This window comes from Podarcis pityusensis, assembly GCF_964106645.2.
Source record: "Podarcis pityusensis genome assembly, chromosome: 17".
Taxonomy (NCBI): Eukaryota; Metazoa; Chordata; class Lepidosauria; order Squamata; family Lacertidae; genus Podarcis; species Podarcis pityusensis.
Genome location: NC_138042.1, coordinates 5,447,203 through 5,464,703, shown reverse-complemented (window position 1 = coordinate 5,464,703; position 17,501 = coordinate 5,447,203). Strand labels below are relative to the sequence as shown.

Genomic DNA, 17,501 nt, shown 5'->3' with positions numbered 1-17,501 from the left:
GGAGAATTGCCAAGCATTTTCACCCCCCGAAAGTGTGATAGAAACATCATTTGGCACTTCTGGTCCCAGTGGTTTGTGACGGCCTTGTCTCCCTGGCAGGAAGTGAAGGACACGGTTGACGGGCAGCGGATCCTCGAGAAGAAAGGCAGCGCAGCGGTGAGATGGGCTTTCCCCAAGGGAAGTGGGTCGGGGGGGGGCGGGCGAGGCAAGAGACCCTGCTGATCTTTCTCTTTGAAGCCAGGTTGCCGTTCCTTGTTGACTCAGGCCTTTAACTGCCCTTCTCCCTCTGGGCTCATTTCATCTTGAGAGGCAGGGCACTCTCTCTCCAAGAAAGCATGTAGCTGGAGGCTGCTGGAGGTCTTGAAGACCCCCTCCCTGAGCTACATTCCCCACCCCTGCTAAAGAGAGAACAGCAGGAGCAGCAGGCCGATAGTTGTCCACTGAAATGTATCACTTGCAGTGGGGTGGGGTACTATGGTTGAAGTCCCAGAAAGAAGGAGCTGCTGTGAACTGTGAAGGCACAACAGCCACTGGGCTCCCCTGGTTTCCCCCCTGCCTGGGTCTTAAGTGCATCAAACTCTGAGCTGCTGCTGTTCCTGCTGCTTTGGGTCTCCTGGCTCTGTGCTGAGCTGCATCTCACGCATGCCCTCTTGCCCGTCTGCCTTACTCCCAGCTGGTTATCCGAGCGACCAGACGCAAAGAGGCTGGGATGCAGAGGACAGAATTGCAGCTGCACTCTTCTTTTTATGGACAGCATCCCTGTGCTCCCAGTACGTTTCCGAGCACAATTCAAAGTGTCGGTGTTGACCTTTAAAGCCCTAAATGGCCTCGGCCCAGTATACCTGAAGGAGTGTCTCCACCCCCATCGTTCTGCCCGGACGCTGAGGTCCAGTGCCAAGGGCCTACTGGCGGTTCCCTCACTGCGAGAAACAAAGCTACAGGGAACCAGGCAGAGGGCCTTCTCGGTAGTGGCCCCCGCCCTGTGGAACGCCCTCCCATCAGATGTCAAAGAGATAAACAACTACCTGACATTAGAAGACATCTGAAGGCAGCCCTGTTCAGGGAAGTTTTTAATGTGTGACATTTTAATGTATTTTAATCTTTGTTGGAAGCTGCCCAGAGTGGCTGGGGAAACCCAGCCAGATGGGTGGGGTACAAATAAATTATTACTATTATTCTGTGATGCCTCTTCCCCTCCCACCCTGCACCGCACTAAGAAATTGCCCCCTTCCCCTGCTTAGATGCTGAGCTCTCCCAAGGCTCTACCCACCACTGTGGCCTCCAACTGATGCCCAATTTTGAAGGGTCCCAAGATCCCTGGAAGTGTGTGTCTTCTGACCTTTAACTGCTGAAGTGCATTAGGGTTAGGGGTCTCCATGGAGTTAGTTAGACTGGTGTTTCCTGTTTCCACTGGATAGCAGCTATTTGGGTGGCAGCCTTCGAAGCTGGATGAGGAGAGAACCTCGTTCTTCCCACATCGTGGTCCCGGCACTCAGAGCAGCAGTTTTCGAACCAGAGCTTAGAAATTGCGATCTGTATGCAACTCCGATCTTTCTTTCTGGGTTGGATGGTTGTGGGCTCGCACTGGTGAGAGAGAGGGGGGAGTATTAACTCTGCCCATGCTCAGTGGTACCCTTTTATATGCTGTTGCATTGGCCTGTTCAGGGCTGGGTTCTGGCACAGAAAATGGGTTGTGGGGCTGAGCCTTGCTGAAGCCTGCCTCCAGCCCTGATTTCCCTTGCGCCTCCCTCCCTCTCCCCCAACAGTTGAAGGATCTCAAGAGGCAGCTGCACCTGGAACGGAAGCGAGCGGACAAACTCCAGGAGCGGCTCCAGGAGATCTTGACCAATAGCAAGAGCCGGACAGGTGAGAGGGGGCTCCTAGGAAGAGGAAAGAACTTCCCCTCCCCTCTAGAGAACGTTGTGCTCAGAAATGGGAGGATTGTCCTGTGTTTCTGTACCTGGAACAGATGCACCTGGTGAATCAGCTGTGAAGAATACAGGTGTTTTCAAAATAGCTATGTTTTCCTTGTGAAGTGCTGGGTAGGAAAGGGGTCAGTCAACTGCTGCCCCACCACTGCCTGTGTCTCTATCTACAAGAAGGGTGGAGGTATTCCCTGCTGAGGGCCACATGTTGGTGGCAGGTGGTGCCAGAGGCAAAAGTAGGAGGGGCAACAAATGGAAATGTTGCCTTCGTACAGTGGGCTGCTTTCTGCATGCGTTTAGCACACCCCTTTCTCTCCTTCCTCTAGGCAAGCAAAAGGCATTATCAGCATTCTTTCTGGGGGGAAACAGGATACAAAGCAAGGGGGCAGTGAGGGGTGTGGCTTGGGGAGACTGCCAAGGGCCAGATAGTAAAGTCTGGAGGGCCACATTCGAGCCTCAGACTTCCCACCCTGATTTACAAGCTTGCGTTCTTTTCAATTGGCAGGCTGCAAGCTGTTCTAAACAGCTTTTAATGCTGTATTTTATACTGCTGTAACCTGCTGTGGGACTTTCTGGTAAAATAATAATATGTAGTGATTGGTGGCTTGTACCCAAGTAGAAAATAGTGTGACAAGTTGCCCCATGGGCGAGCTGATAGGGATCTTGGAAGTAGCTTTTCCTATTCAACTGTCCTTCTCTAGGGGCTCCTTCACACAAAACTCTTCTAACAGGCCAATATATCATACCCACTAAGATGATATTTGGAGCTGGGTGCCCTTTGCCCTAAAAAGAATAATGAGAATCTTCCTCCAATGAAACCTAACTTCGTCTCTAAGAGAAAGCTGTTTTTTTCAGGCTATATAAATCATGCACTTTAAGTTGATCTGCACAGTTGATTTCCCAGCATTTGCTATTTTGCATAATTCTGGTGTCATTACATGTAGAGTGGAGCAGAGAGCTGTGCGTAGGGCCACTCAGGGTTGCCTGCTGACCACTAGAAATTTTATTATTCTGCCACCCCTCTCTGGCTTTTCAGCTTGACCAGCTGTTGCTCACACTTCCTTTGAGTCTGCATGTGGAACTATAAGGACTAGAAACCTGCTTTAAAGCAAAAACAAAGCAAAAACTGATATTCTCACAGACAAGCTGAATTTTGCACCTTATACTGAATAGGATTTCCTTCTCCCACCCCACAGTTCCTCTAGAATCATAGCATATATATTTAGCCCCAACTATAATGTTAGCAGCACATAACATGTCTGTGTCCTCAACCTCATGTTACATGCACCCCGGGGAGGAGAGGCAGTGATGACTCATTGTTGTGAGATAATGGAAGGTTTAAAAATGGTGAATGGTAGGCATTTAAAATATTACAGTTTTTAGCAGGTAAAGCGTTTGCGTCTTCAGCTTTTAGATACTGGAGAACTTTCCAGACTTGACTCTTGAGACTCAACTCAAGATATAATAATAATAATAATAATAATAATAATAATAATAATATTTATTTATATCCCGCCCTCCCCAGCCGAAGCCGGGCTCAGGGCGGCTAACAACAATAAAACAGTACAAAAGTACAGCACAAACAACACTCTAAAATCATTAATTATAAAATTAATTAATTTAAGCCACTGGCAACCATTGGGCCAGAGCTCCGCGAAGATTGCCGAGGGAGGGAGTCAGGCTGTGCCCTGGCCAAAGGCCTGGTGGAACAGCTCTGTCTTGCAGGCCCTGCGGAAAGATGTCAAGTCCCGCAGGGCCCTGGTCTCTTGTGACAGAGTGTTCCACCAGATCGGAGCCACGGCCGAAAAAGCCCTGGCTCTAGTTGAGGCCAGCCTAACTTCTCTGTGGCCTGGGACCTTCAAGATGTTTTTATTAGTTCCTCTGTGGGGCATACCAGGAGAGGCGGTCCCGTAGGTACGAGGGTCCTAGGCCATATAGGCCTTTAAAGGTTAAAACCAGCACCTTAAACCTGATCCTGTACTCCACCGGGAGCCAGTGCAGCTGGTATAGCACCGGGTGAATGTGATCTCATGGCAAGGACCTCATAAGGAGTCTCGCCGCGGCATTCTGCACCCGCTGGAGTTTCTGGGCAGTCTCAAGGGCAGCCCCACGTAGAGCGAGTTACAATAATCCAGTCTGGAGGTGACCGTCACGTGGATCACAGTGGCTAGGTCAGGGCGAGAGGAGCCAACTGCTTAGCTTGGCGGAGATGGAAAAATGCCGCCTTTGTTGTAGCTGCAATCTGCGCCTCCATGGAAAGGGAGGTGTCGAAGATTACACCCAAACTCTTAACGGACGGTGCTGGCACTAATTGTGCCCCCGCAAGATATGGACTGGGGTGGCTGAGAGCCACCTCTGAATGGGAGAGCCATGATAGATGGAGGCACTGGATACTTACCAGGCCTGCTTGAGACGTCACCTCTCCCCCCGCAGTGCTGAACGAAGTCCGCTTGAATTCTGTGTTTGGAATAAATGAAGCATTCGGAGGAAATGCATTTCCAGAAAATTTATTAAGAACTTGCTCAGGCAGCAGCTTTCAAAGCTCCTGGCTCAGCGTTGCTGCGAACATGGGTAGCATTCCTAATGGGAAAAACAGCCCCTTCTTCCATCCCTGGACACCGCTGCAGTAGGAAACCAGCTGCCCAGCTTGTGCTGTGGTCAGTCGGACACCTGGCTGTGTCAGCTGCGTGGCCCAGGGAGGGTAGAAGGAACTGTGCCAAGGTAGAGTTGACCTGCAGGTGGGTAAGCATGAAAACAGATGATCTCTTAAATGAGCCATCTGGTTGAGGCTTCAGAGAGAGAGAGAGAGAGGATAATGGGGAAGAGAGAATGTGGGTGTCAGATTTGTGTCTGGCAGTCCTGCACCACGATTGCATATGTTTGTGTGTGTAGGTGTGTTGCTGCTGGGGCAGAGCTGGGTTGTGTGAGGTCACAGAGCAAGCTGCTCTCCGTGGAGGAAACAGGTGACATCTATGAGGACTGCAAGAGAAAAGGAAGGTAACGGAGGTGGGGAGAGGAAGTCGAAAGGTTGATTCTTTAGAGTATCAACAGGAAACTGGAAGACATTGTCAGGACACAGTAGGAAGGCGAGAACTGTTTGGAAAATGTTCCCTTTTCTATGGGAAGAACTTCCCTTTGCTGCAGATGAAACGCATCAGAGTTTTTATTCGGCGAAGTGAAAGTACAGGGAACCTTGGGAGGAAGTGATCATGTCCTCTTGGGTTTCATTATACACAGGCAAGGGGAAGCTGAGCGTCTTCTTCTTCTTTGACGATCTTTTGTAGCCAAATAAGATTGTCTTCCATGAACACGGTCTTAATGGTGTGTCCGTAAGTGACTGTGGAGGCCAATTCTGGATCCACACGTCCTTCCACAGTTGGGACATAGGTTTCCGGATGGGAGTTGATCACGGTGTGGATTTGCCAAGTGTGCCTTCCTCTTAGCACGTTTCTCCCTTTCGTCCTAAGTTTGAGAGTCTTCAAAGTCCATGACACCCTTGGTAAAGGCTGTCCTCCAATTAGAGCACTTGCAGACCAGTCTTTCCCAGTTGTCAGTGTTTGTGCTACATTTTTAAGGGCTTGGACTCAGGGGACCTTCCCACTCTACAATTCTATGATTCTATGCAAGTAAGACTTTCTCAGTGTCTTCTGTCTTGGTTTATGTTAAGGGCTTATTGAGAAGGCCTGTGGCTCAGTCGTAGAGCATCTGCTTTGCATGCAAAAGGTCCCAGATTCAGTCCCTCGCATCTCCAGGTAGGGCTGGGAGAGAACCCGTCTGAAGACCTGGATTGCACTTGCCTGTCAGCGTAGACCAGTGGGTCTGACCCAATATAAAGCAGCTTCCTCCGTTTCTGTATTTCAAGGACCAGATGAGTAGACCTGGTTGACCCAAGCTTTTAGGGCTGCTGAATTTCTACCATCTTCCAGTGCACAAAAGAGTTCCATGTAGGAATTTAACCACGTGAAAGTGAAAGTGGCCCATGGCCTTAATTTGGAGACTAGAACTCCTAGCCTTGCCCTGCAGACACCACGTTGCAAGCGAAGGCTGTCCCTTTCACAAGTTCAGTCATTGCCCATCAGTACGGCAGGGGGTGATCCTGGCTTCACCTGGTCTGCAGTTATAAAATAAATAACATAATCTGCACAAAGTGTTTTCAAGCACTCAGAAAGGTGTCCCATCAACAGCTACAGTCAAGTTCTAGAAACCAGATCTCTTGACTTCTCTTGACTAAACACTGCTCACTTGCTAACGGACAAAAGCACAGTAAACTTCCAACCTGCCCAGTCTCCTCCTGGGACCATCCACTAGGATCCATTCCTCTCCCAGGAGACCACCTTATCCCTTCATGCTGCACCATTTTGCGTTTCTTGGGCCACAAGCACAAGATTTCACCCTTGCACCCGGCAATCATTTGCATGCGCTTAGAAAATCTTTCCTCCAACCATAGGCATGCGTTCGATGGGTCGCAAGTGCAGCCCTTTCTCTGCTCCCTGGCTTTGAGGACAGCAGAGCAGTCAAAAGGTATTTAAAGGAGCAGTTCCTCCATGTTTGAAAGCGATTTTCCTGATTGTGTCCTGCTTCTCTGCCTCCAAGTATGGTTGGGAAAAGGGATTGTCAGCTGTTGCTGCTAGTGCAACCTGCAGAGAACTCTCTCTCTCTCTCTCTGTTCCTCTCCCTCTCCCTCTCTCTCTTTAAAGGAGGCCTTGAAGTGAGCACCATTCCTTTCTTGGTCCCCAAGAGGCACTGTCATTTGGCCCCTGGCAAATTGCTTGGGAGGGATGCCTTTTATCTCCTTGCTTTGATCTAATGCACCCTGGAGTGTGAAGGGACTTTCATTGCCTTCTGAATTCCTCCGTTTTGTGTGTTTTGTGTGTGTGTGTGCGCGCACACGCTCGCGTCTGTTTTTTCCAGAGCAGCCTGCACAAAAGAGTCCTTCTCCCTCCACAGGGCTTTCTCCCAGCATGGAGTTCTGTTGAAAAGCCATCGTCTGCGTAATCCCCTCTTCTCTCTCCCTCTTAACAAAGAGCCAGTGACCTCCAACTCAGCTTGCTCCTTTAAAAGAAAGAAAGCTGAGCTAAAGAGGAAGAGAGTCACAGGCGGGAGATTGAAAGGCATCAGTTGGTCCCAGGGGAGGTTAGCGCTTGAGTTAACAGGTGGGTTTGAAAGGCGCTGGAGGCCACTTGCAGCAGGGAGTTCAGGAGGTGCGTATAGTCGGCAGTTCCCAGCATTGAATGGGTCTCTTGTTTTCACCACCGGATTAAAAATTAACCAGCCGGGCTGGGCAGCTGCAGCACTTGCTTGTAGGATTTCTCACTTCCTACACACCCAGCACTCTCCCTCTGCAAAGCTCTCCGGCAGGCAGGCAGCACAAATGGCTAGAAATGCCATTTCTGGGCTTGTGGAACAGTCTGGGAACACCAGGTGCTGGGAGTTTAGTGGAGCAAAGTGGAGAAAGGACTTGATAGATCATTTGGATAGGAGTTCCTCATGAGGCCCCATGCAAGAGCATACCTATTACAAGCTTATGTGCGTGTGTTTCAAAAAAAATAATAAATGCCTCTTTTTGCTCTTTCTTTGATTGAGGCATGGCAGATAAACGGTGACTGTCTGCTTGCCATGTTGCTTCCAGGTTCCGACTCTGTTCCCGTCCTCTATTTCCCTACTCCCCCACTTTTTATAACTAACCACAGTTTTTGAGAATTTTTATTTAGGGAGATGTGGCACTCTAGCCTGACCCAAGAAACGGAATCCAGGCTGGAACTGGGCAGGGGTTGGGATTGTGCATATGTAAACAGTTCTTGGTTCTCAGTGGCTGGGATCAAGAAGGGGTGAGGGAGCAGGGTCCACATTTAGCCTTTGGGTGTCCTGGAATACAAAATTTTACTTCCGCCCATAAAAATGAACAGTGGCCATATTACCCCTGTTTGGGGAATGGCCTCTGCTCGATTGCAGAGTGTACACCTTGCAAGCAGCCAGTAGCCCAGGTTCAGTCCCTATCACACAAACAGCCCATCCATCGTCACAATGGGCATTTTGCTAATAAAAGGCTTCGAAAGGCTTAAAGTGCTTCACTTACGTTATCTCAGCGATGCTTACAGCCGCCCTGTACAGGGGCATTCTGATCCCTTGTGTTTCCCATGGCTAGTGGGGGGCTGAAGCTGCAGCAGATGTGCCTCACTTTTAACTACCAAACTCGTTGCAGAGGTGGGAGTTGTATTAGTGTCTTCACATCTCCATGCAATGGAGGGGAAATTGGGTCTGCTGCTCAGCTTCTCTCTACATTTCCTCTGCTGTCTTTCTAGAGTAGGAATTTGTGCTCTTTTAGTTCTTTTTGGTTTGTTCCAAAGGATACTGTCCATTTTAGCTGTCCCATGGTGTGGGGATGTGGGAGTGCCTGATACCCTAACTTTTTAATCTATAGGGTTTATGGCAAAACAACCACAATAACATAAAACACAGTTGGTTAAGACACATTTGTTGTATAGTCGTTTAATTGTGTCTGACTCTTTGTGACCCATGGACCAGAGCACGCCAGGCACTCCTGTCTTCCACTGCCTCCCGCAGTTTGGTCAAACTCGTGCTGGTAGCTTCGAGAACACTGTCCCACCATCTCGTCCTCTGTCGTCCCCTTCTCCTGGTGCCCTCCATCTTTCCCAACATCAGAGTCTTTTCCAGGGAGTCTTCTCTTCTCATGAGGTGGCCAAAGTATTGGAGCCTCAGCTTCAGGATCTGTCCTTCCAGTGAGCACTCAGGGCTGATTTCCTTAAGAATGGATAGTTTTGATCTTGCAGTCCATGGGACTCTCAAGAGTCTCCTCCAGCACCATAATTCAAAAGCATCAATTCTTCGGCGATCAGCCTTCTTTATGGTCCAGCCACATAAAGACACATAAGACATTGCAAACCACAAGCAAAAACAAAATCCAGCAACATTATGCATCATAACAAGCCCAAATTTTCCCTGTAAAAACTACATTTCTGCTTGTTGATTAAAGCCTTGTGAACGTCCTCTGGACAGGAGTTTCGTAACCTCCGCACACTGTTCAGAAGGCTGTGCTTTGTGTAGTTACCCATCCCACTTCAGATGGCAAAGCAAAGCCTCTGAGGGTGACTCAAGGGCCCAGATAGTGTCTTATGCAAGACTCCTAGAGCTGGAAAGTGCCTGGCAGGTCTTCTCGTGCAACTCCCTTCTCAGTGTGGGATCTGCAACTGCAGCATCCCTGACAGATGACTGTGCGGCCTCTGCTGAAGCACCTGCAAGGAAGGAGAGCTCTCAAGGCAGACTGTCCCACTGTCAAGCAGCAGCCCTCAAGGTACCAGTGGTCTTCAGCCTTGTAGTCCAGCATCTTCTGCTATTTTTATTTAAATACAAAAATAAGGTCATACACCATGTATATTTCAAGTAATATAATCTGGATGTTAGCAAGACATTAGTGACAGTGGCCAGATTCTTTTTAACTTTACAATTTGTTTTTTTTTTAAAATAAAAAAATCACTTTTCATTAATTCACCGCAGTCTTTAATTCATAGCAGTCTTGCAGTTTTTCATTGACAAGCTCCTGCTTTCGCTCCCCTCTTTGAAAATCGTACCAAATGATTTGCCAAAGGGGGTCATCCCACATTACGATAAATTCGTATTCACTGTGAAATGATGCAATGCTGGTAGATGAGACCCTTGTGATACCAGCCAAGCCCAGGTAGGAGGACTGAGACAGGAGAGCTAGGAAGAAAGGAAAAACGGCCCCTGGATCCCCATTGAGCAGATGGTTTGGGAACCCCTCTGGTCTTGGATACTGGTTCCCCTTCCAGAGGCTTCTCTGCAGTCAGCTTTGCTAAAACGCATTTAAAAAACCAAAACAAAAGAAGCCAGCTCCGTTGTTTAGGGGGTCTGGTGAATGCACCAGATGGTCTGTACTGGAAGCTGCATTCTGCAATCTGCTGTGTAAAAAGTGTCCCTCATATTTCGTGTGTGTGTGTGTGTGTGTGTGTTTGGGGGTGTGTGTACTCAAGCAGATTTATATCCTGCCCTTTCTCTAATGAATTCAGGGTGGAGTACACAGTTCCCCACCCCCATTTTTATATAATCACAATAGCCATGTGAGGTAGGTGAGACTGAGAAATAATAACCTACGGTAATCCAGCGAGTTTTGTGCCCAAGCAAGAATGTTAATAGCAAAGTTTTGTTTATTAGACCAAGGGTGGGCTAAATCTTGACCCACTAATGGATTAGTGGGCATTTTTTGCTGGGATTCTGAGAGAATGCTTGACTAGCTAGAGCTTGATCTGATCCATTAAGGTACTACTTTATGCTCTTCAGCAGCAAGAATACAGACTCAGGATCATACATGTGAGTTACACTTTAGCTGTGTTAGAGATCTTGAGTATGTACTCTTGATGTGTACATTATAAAATGCACTGGTAGTATGTGGACCTTCTTTTTTTATTCTATTTTTAAAAAGATAGACCACACAAGACTAGTTGGTTCATTCCTGTACATCAGCACTCAGCACTTGGGCTTTGCAGTGTATTTCAGCACTTTGGACAGCTCCTTGGTCCTATTCCTTAGAACAGAGATGGAGAACTTGGAGCCCTCCAGGTGTTGTTGGATCCCATCCCATCATCCCCAACCAGCATGACCAATGCTCAACATCTGGAGGACCACATGTTTCTCTTCCTGGCCTTACGAGAAGAAAATGCAATAATAAAACCAATGCTAGTAGTAGTAAGGTAACGGTACCCCTGACTGTTAGGTCCAGCCGCAGACGACTCTGGGGTTGCGTGCTCATCTCGCTCTATAGGCCAAGGGAGCCGGCGTTGGTCCACAGACAGCTTCCGGGTCATGTGGCCAGCATGACTAAGCCACTTCTGGCGAACCAGAGCAGCACACAGAAACGCCGTTTACCTTCCCGTCGGAGCGGTACCTATTTATCTACTTGCACTTTGACATGCTTTCGAACTGCTAGGTTGGCAGGAGCAGGGACCGAGCAACGGGAGCTCACCCCGTTGCGGGGATTCAAACCACTGACCTTCCGATCAGCAAGCCCTAGGCTCTGTCGTTTAGACCACAGCACCACCCGCATCCCAGCTAGTAGTAGTAGTAACTGTTGTGATGTACAAGAGCCCTACAGGAAGCGTTCAGGAATCAAGCTGGATTTTCAGTATGGGTTTATTCAGTTGCAGTCTTTCGGCATCGTAAAACAAGCAGTGTGGGTACATTCAACATACACAGCACACAGGTGGAATTATATTCAGGGAGAAGCCTTTACCTCTTCATACTCCTACCAACTAACTGAAGTGGGAAGTCAACCATGCCTCTTTATACTAGCTGGATCAGTTAGGCAACGCCCCGTGTCTCGTGATGCTTAGTCATCACATGCTGCTGAGTCAGCATTCCCAATTAGCACAGAGTGTTTAACTCCTTGATCCCCACAACACTTCAACAGTAACAATATCTTGGACTTCTGCTATGTGTATCCTGACCAGAAATAAAATATAGGGTACCTTTGGCAGGAAGGATTCCAGATGAGGCTGGCTGGTACATTGAGAATAATCTTTCATGAACGTGAGCAGACATAGCACAGAAGCTTAAAGCTGGGAATTCAACACAAGCAAACCACTTCAGACTGCCAGGAAACTCCCATGTGACAAACACCTTGGGATTGTGTGCGAACACCATGCTCCCAATACATTAACCATGGTTGGGGAAGTGGGCTTTGGGGTGGGTTCTCTCAAATCCCCCTGCTGGCCTTTTGCATGATTCAGAGTTACATTGACACCAACCTTTACAACGGCCAATGTTTCGTTTTAACCAGCTTATGGGTCCTGGTTAAGATGCATAGCATTAACCATTCTATAAGAAGTGTTAGCTGAGAGTAAAAGCCAGTAGAGGGGGGTCAAATTTGTACGGGGGGTGGAGGCATTGGTCTGTGCGACTCTGGGATCCAGCAGCCTGCTCCTGATCCCTAATCTGTGGTTAATGGATTCTGAATGCTTGCCTCCACTGGGAACCTTGTGTGTTCCTGATTATGTAAACAAGATTGGTTTTGTCTAGCTCCTAGGGGCCACTTGGGAGTTCTTCAAAAGCAGAGAGGTGGTTTCTCCTAAGGAAAGAAGTTGGTGTTGTTTTGGGGGGAGATGTGAGAACAGTGAGATCAGTTTAGGACAAGATTCAGCTGCAGAGCAGTGCAGGGGTTGGAACTTACATCCAAACGCTACGGTAAATCCTGCTTTGGGTGGACAGTCTCTGACACCATCTTTTTTCAAAATACTCCTTTCCTATGCTAGGAAATAGCACCTTCCGGGAAATCAGATACCCCAGGGAGCTAAGCTAACCACTCTGCTGGTTATTTGCAGCCAGGTACTTTCAGAGATTTGAGGGTGGGGAGGGAGAGAGAGAAGAGCCTGAATCTGTGTTTCATATGAACTGGATCTTGTTCATGCCAGCCCCGTGTGAGGAGCAGATACCAGCCAGTGATGTGCAACGGACATTACCTAGGCTATGGTATATGCGTCTGTGTACTTTCTGACTGTTGAAAGTATTGTCTCTGAGCATGCAGAGAGTGTTCTTCCTGTGCCAAGGAGCTGCCCCCAGCTAGCACCTACACCCCTGAGGGTTACAGGGCAGGGCAATGGGGAGCGGCTGTGGCTTTCTGCCCGCTTTGGGCCCCAGAACTGCCACCCTTATTTGCATTTCTAACCTTGTGCTCTGCCCTCCAGGAATCGAGGATCTTGTCTTGGCGGATATCAGCTCGCCCAGCAGGGCACAGACGGGAGACAGCAGCAGCATCTCGTCCTTCAGCTACCGTGAAATCATGAAAGAGGGATCTGGGGCCGGCAGCAACAAGGTAAGGCATGATAGGTGTCAGGAGGTTTGGCTGTAGGTGCCAAGGACGCCAGAGCTCTTGAAGGGGTGAGGTCTGTAATTTCTCTTCCTGCACCTGTAGATGGGAGCAGACATCTGGAGCTTGCCTTTCAAAAGCAGTGCCTTTCCTCAGATTTGAGGAAGGGCCATAGCTCAGTGGTAGATCCTTTGCTTTATAAGCGGAAGGTCCCAGCTTCAGTCCCTGGCATTTCTAGGTAGGGTTTGGAAAGATCCCTGCCTGAAATCCTGGAGAGCTGCTGCCAGTCCGTGTAGACAGTACTGAGCTAGATGGACCCAAAGCAGCTTCCTGTGTTCCAAAGCATCACTTCTGGGTTGTTGGTAGTTTTCCTTTTTTTTTTTATGATATTTATTAAAGTTTCAAGAAGTAGAAGAAATACAAAATACAGAAAAAAGAGTAAAGTTTTTTAAAGTATAACAAAAAAGTAAAGGATAAAAAAGAAACATACAAAATAAAACAGTTAAAAAGACATTAATTTTCCAAGCCTATCTTCCCTAGACTTATTTCCCCGGACCTCCTCATACCTCCCTTTTTTGTATTCCAGTTCAGTTGTTAGTTCAGCAAATCCTTACCATTAAACTTTTGCCCAATTGTAAACCTTTTTTCATCTCTCTTAAAGCATTACAGCTAAAAACCTCTTAGTTTCTATCCAACATCCTTCTAAGATTCCTTAATTTTACAATATTTCTGTAAATAGTCTTTAAATTTCTTCCAGTCTTCTTTCACCGACTCTTCTCCCTGGTCTCGGATTCTGCCAGTCATTTCCGCCAATTCCATGTAGTCAATCACCTTCATCTGCCATTCTTCCAGAGTGGGTAGATCTTGTGTCTTCCAATACTTTGCAATGAGTATTCTTGCTGCTGTTGTAGCATATGTTGGTAGTTTTCCTATGGTGCCATTTTAGGGATGGTGCTGCGGGAGTCCCGTTCCCATGCAACTGGTCTTGCAGACAGCACAAAGACTCCTCAGGATCACCTCTATTTCTGGCCAGCTCATTGATTCTACCCAGGGGGTGATTGTTCATAACTGATCAACTTGATCTATGTATTAGCTGCACGAGCCAAAGGAATCCTTTTGTTGTTGTTTTTAAAGGTTGCCTGTGTGTGTGTGGTTGTTTGACCTGCCTTTGAAGTCGCCACAACAAAGACTCTTAAAATAAACTGGGTTTGTTATTCCCCACCCCTGCAATATAATCTTGAACATATCCAAGGGAAACTCTCACCCACTCACTGGCTTCTTTTCTCCCAAAGTCTTGTCTGAAGATTGGAGAAAATGGGTAAGAAGAAGAAAGAAGAAGAAACAGCCAATCAGTTCTTTATTGGAAAATTGGCCAGGGTGTCAGGCATGAAGTTCCTCATTCTACGCTATAGGACGATAGATATTCTGTGGGTGGCTAGCAGCTAGATTGGTAGCTTGGGGCCTGCATCCCTATAATTGTTACTTAATTTTTTACATGGAGTTTTGATGTTTTTTTTTTTTTTTTTTTTTAAAGCAATTTATTAAATTTTACAATAAAAATAGACATAATAAACAATGTAACATCGATCTTAACATATTTTCACATTTTTCTTTGGACTTCCTCACATCTCCCGCTCCCATTTTCATCGTTAAAACATTTTGTCAGCAATTTATCATCTTATTTAAAATCTTATATCCCTTCTATATTTCATAATCATATAATTCTCAAAAGGAGCTAAATTTTCACAGTCTTACTTAATTTCTTAAAAAAAACTTCTAAATTTAGTGGTGCTCAGTTGTTTTAGTCTAGCATCTTATTTAGCATTCACTCAAATTACAATATTTTTGTAAATAGTTCTTAAATTTCTTCCAATCCTCCTCAATCCTCTCTTCTCCCAGGTCACGGATTCTGCCGGTCATTTCAGCCAGTTCCATGTAGTCTATCAGTTGTATCTACCATTCTTCCAGTGTGGGTAGATCTTGAGTTTTCCAGTGTTTTGCGAGAAGTATCCTTGCTGCTGTTGTTGCATACATAAAAAATGTCTGGTCCTTCTTTGCCACCCCTTGGCCGACAATACCCAAAAGGAAAGCCTCTGGTTTCTTAGTGAAGGTATATTTAAATACCTTTTTCAGTTCATTATAAATCATTTCCCAGAACGCCTTCACTTTAGGGCAAGTCCACCAGAGGTGGAAGAACGTTCCCTCACACTCTTTACATTTCCAACACTTATTATCAGACAGGTGGTAAATTTTAGCAAGTTTGACTGGGGTCGGAGTTTTGATGTTAAAGTTAATTAGTGAGACACCTTTGAGCACTTTGCAAAATGAGAGAGAATACTTTGGGGGCGGAGGGTGATGGATGCAGTGAAAGACTCTGCTTGGGCTGCCAGCCTGCCTGCCAACCCCCTTCTCCGCTTGCAGTCCACCACAGGCAGCCCGCAGTCACAGTCGCAACCCCCTCGGCCAGCTGACCTCTCGGACGAGGAGATCTCCGAGCTCTTCCAGCGCCTGGCAGAAGTTCAGCAGGAGAAATGGCTGCTGGAGGAGAAGGTATGGTAACCTTTGCAGGCCCACTTTTGGAATGGCAGAATAGGCTCTTGCGTGGCACCTTACGACAGGCACATACTGGCTCTCCTGCAGTATGGCTGGCCCAGCCGGATGTCTGTACACAGTGATACACTCCCAGCTCCTGCCAGTGACTGAGAATGTTAACTCTCCGGAGTTTTGCCTGTGCTTGACTCTGTGGTAGGGGTGCAGAACTTTTATCAGCCTGAGGGCGGCATTTCCCCTGGATAACTTTTGGGGGGGGGCATGCGAGGGATGGTGGTAAGATCAGGGGCAGAAAGTAGGTGGGTTGATGGATGTGACTATTAACCTTTGTATAAATGTAAAGGTACCCCTGACCGTTAGGTCATGGATGACTCTGAGGTTGTGGTGCTCATCTCGCTCTATAGGCCGAGGGAGCCGGCATTTGTCCACAGACAGCTTCCGGGTCATGTGGCCAGCATGACTAAGCCGCTTCTGGCGAACCAGAGCAGCACATAGAAACGCCCTTTACCTTCCTGCCAGAGCAGTACCTATTTGTCTACTTGCACTTGACGTGCTTTCAAGCTAGGTTGGCAGGAGCTGGGACTGGACAACGGGAGCTCACTCCGTTGTGGGGATTCGAACCACTGACCTTCTGATCGGCAAGCCCTAGGCTCTGTGGTTTAGACCACAGCGCCACCCACATCACCTATTAACCTTTGTACAGTAGGCTATTTTGAGCCACACAAAGCCAGAGGTTCCTACATAGACCCCTGTCTCTATCAAATATTCAGAAAAGCAAGAGGTGTTGCAGTTCAGGGTTACATTCCAGCCACACAAAACACACTTCCAAGAGGGTGTGGAGCAGTACCAGCAAGTAGAATGTGGCAGGGCCCAAGCCCTGGCCTAGTGAGAGTCCTGAGGGCCACATCCTGAGGGCGATGTTAGGGTTAGATGGAGGAATATGTTTAGCCAGGAGCTCTGTCTGTAAAAGCATAAGACTCTTAATCTCATGGTCATGGGTTCAAGCTCCCCCCCCCGGGGGAACACCTGCATTGCAGAGGGCTGGATTAGATGACCCTCGTGGTCCCTTTCAACTCTGCAATTCTATGATCCTATGATCTAAGAGGCACAGGCTGGCCTGTCATTGGTGGAGGTTCTGGATTCCAGGGTTTTGGGGGCAGGTAAGCAGCACTGACTGTGAGGAATGATGCCATCTCCCTTTGCTAGGTGAAACACCTGGAGGTCAGCAGTGCTTCCATGGCTGAGGACCTGTGTCGGAAGAGTGCCATCATCGAGACGTACGTCATGGACAGCCGCATCGGTGAGGACTCCTGGCAGTCAGGAGGGAATAAGCTTGAGCAAACCAGGGGCTAGTGGCCTTGACCTCAGCTTGCTGGAAGGGGGTGGATCGAAGCAAAGATTGTGTGTCCAGGAATTTCAGATCTACTATGGACACCTGAGGATTCTCTCTGCTTCCATTAGGTAGTGGTCCTAGGGAACCCTGAGGCTGCTGAATAGGCTTGCAGCTGAGGTGAGCTCTGAATTGGGGCCTCACACTTGACACAGTTCTCTGGTGTAATTCCCAATGGGTAGTGCCTGGTCAGGCCAGGAGGCAAAGTGAGGCGGCTGCCTCAGGCAGCAGGAACCACCAGGGCAGCAGATCTCAATGTTGATCTTTCTCCTCACCCCCACTTTATTCTTGGTGTAGATCTTCTCTCATCCCTTCTTCTGTGGTGAGGGAGGGGCACCATTTTGGGGTCTGCAGGGAATAAGAGGTGATGTTAAGTCAGGAAGGAAGTTCGAATGGAATGTCCACATCCCTCAGGAGTACTGGCAACAAATGAGGGGCAGAACTGGGCAGGCATAGTTGCACTCTCTCTCTTGGTCACGCTGGAGCATAGCCATGAGTCTTTCTATATTCATAGATCTTAGGAGAAACTGAAGGTGCTTTGGAAATACTTTATAATTAGGGATATACATCCATAAAAGAAATAACATGAATCATAAACAAAAATAGTGTTATAGTTAGAGTCTCCTCCCCACGCTAGCTTGCAAGTCCAGAATCTGACAACTTCATTTTAAAGAAAGACCAACATCATGGCTGCTAGGGGAAAGAATGTCAAGGGTGTGTGGATAACATTGGCTAAAACTGGGGAAGAAGATGGATCTCAGAGGGGTCTCCTGAGACTTTGACGCCTCACCTCCTTTTT

At 47.7% G+C, this 17,501-nt stretch overlaps 1 protein-coding gene across 2 annotated transcripts in view; it reads left to right on the top strand.

Annotated features, from left to right (window-relative positions):
- The window catches only part of GRIPAP1 (GRIP1 associated protein 1), a 66,066-nt gene that overhangs the window by 32,268 nt on the left and 16,297 nt on the right, over positions 1-17,501 (top strand). For both annotated transcript variants that reach the window (XM_080988103.1, XM_080988104.1), the window contains 5 exons: positions 100-156; positions 1,767-1,866; positions 12,641-12,768; positions 15,184-15,312; positions 16,519-16,612. In XM_080988103.1, coding sequence (XP_080844229.1) covers positions 100-156; positions 1,767-1,866; positions 12,641-12,768; positions 15,184-15,312; positions 16,519-16,612 — 508 coding nt within the window. The remainder of the gene's footprint in view (positions 1-99; positions 157-1,766; positions 1,867-12,640; positions 12,769-15,183; positions 15,313-16,518; positions 16,613-17,501) is intronic.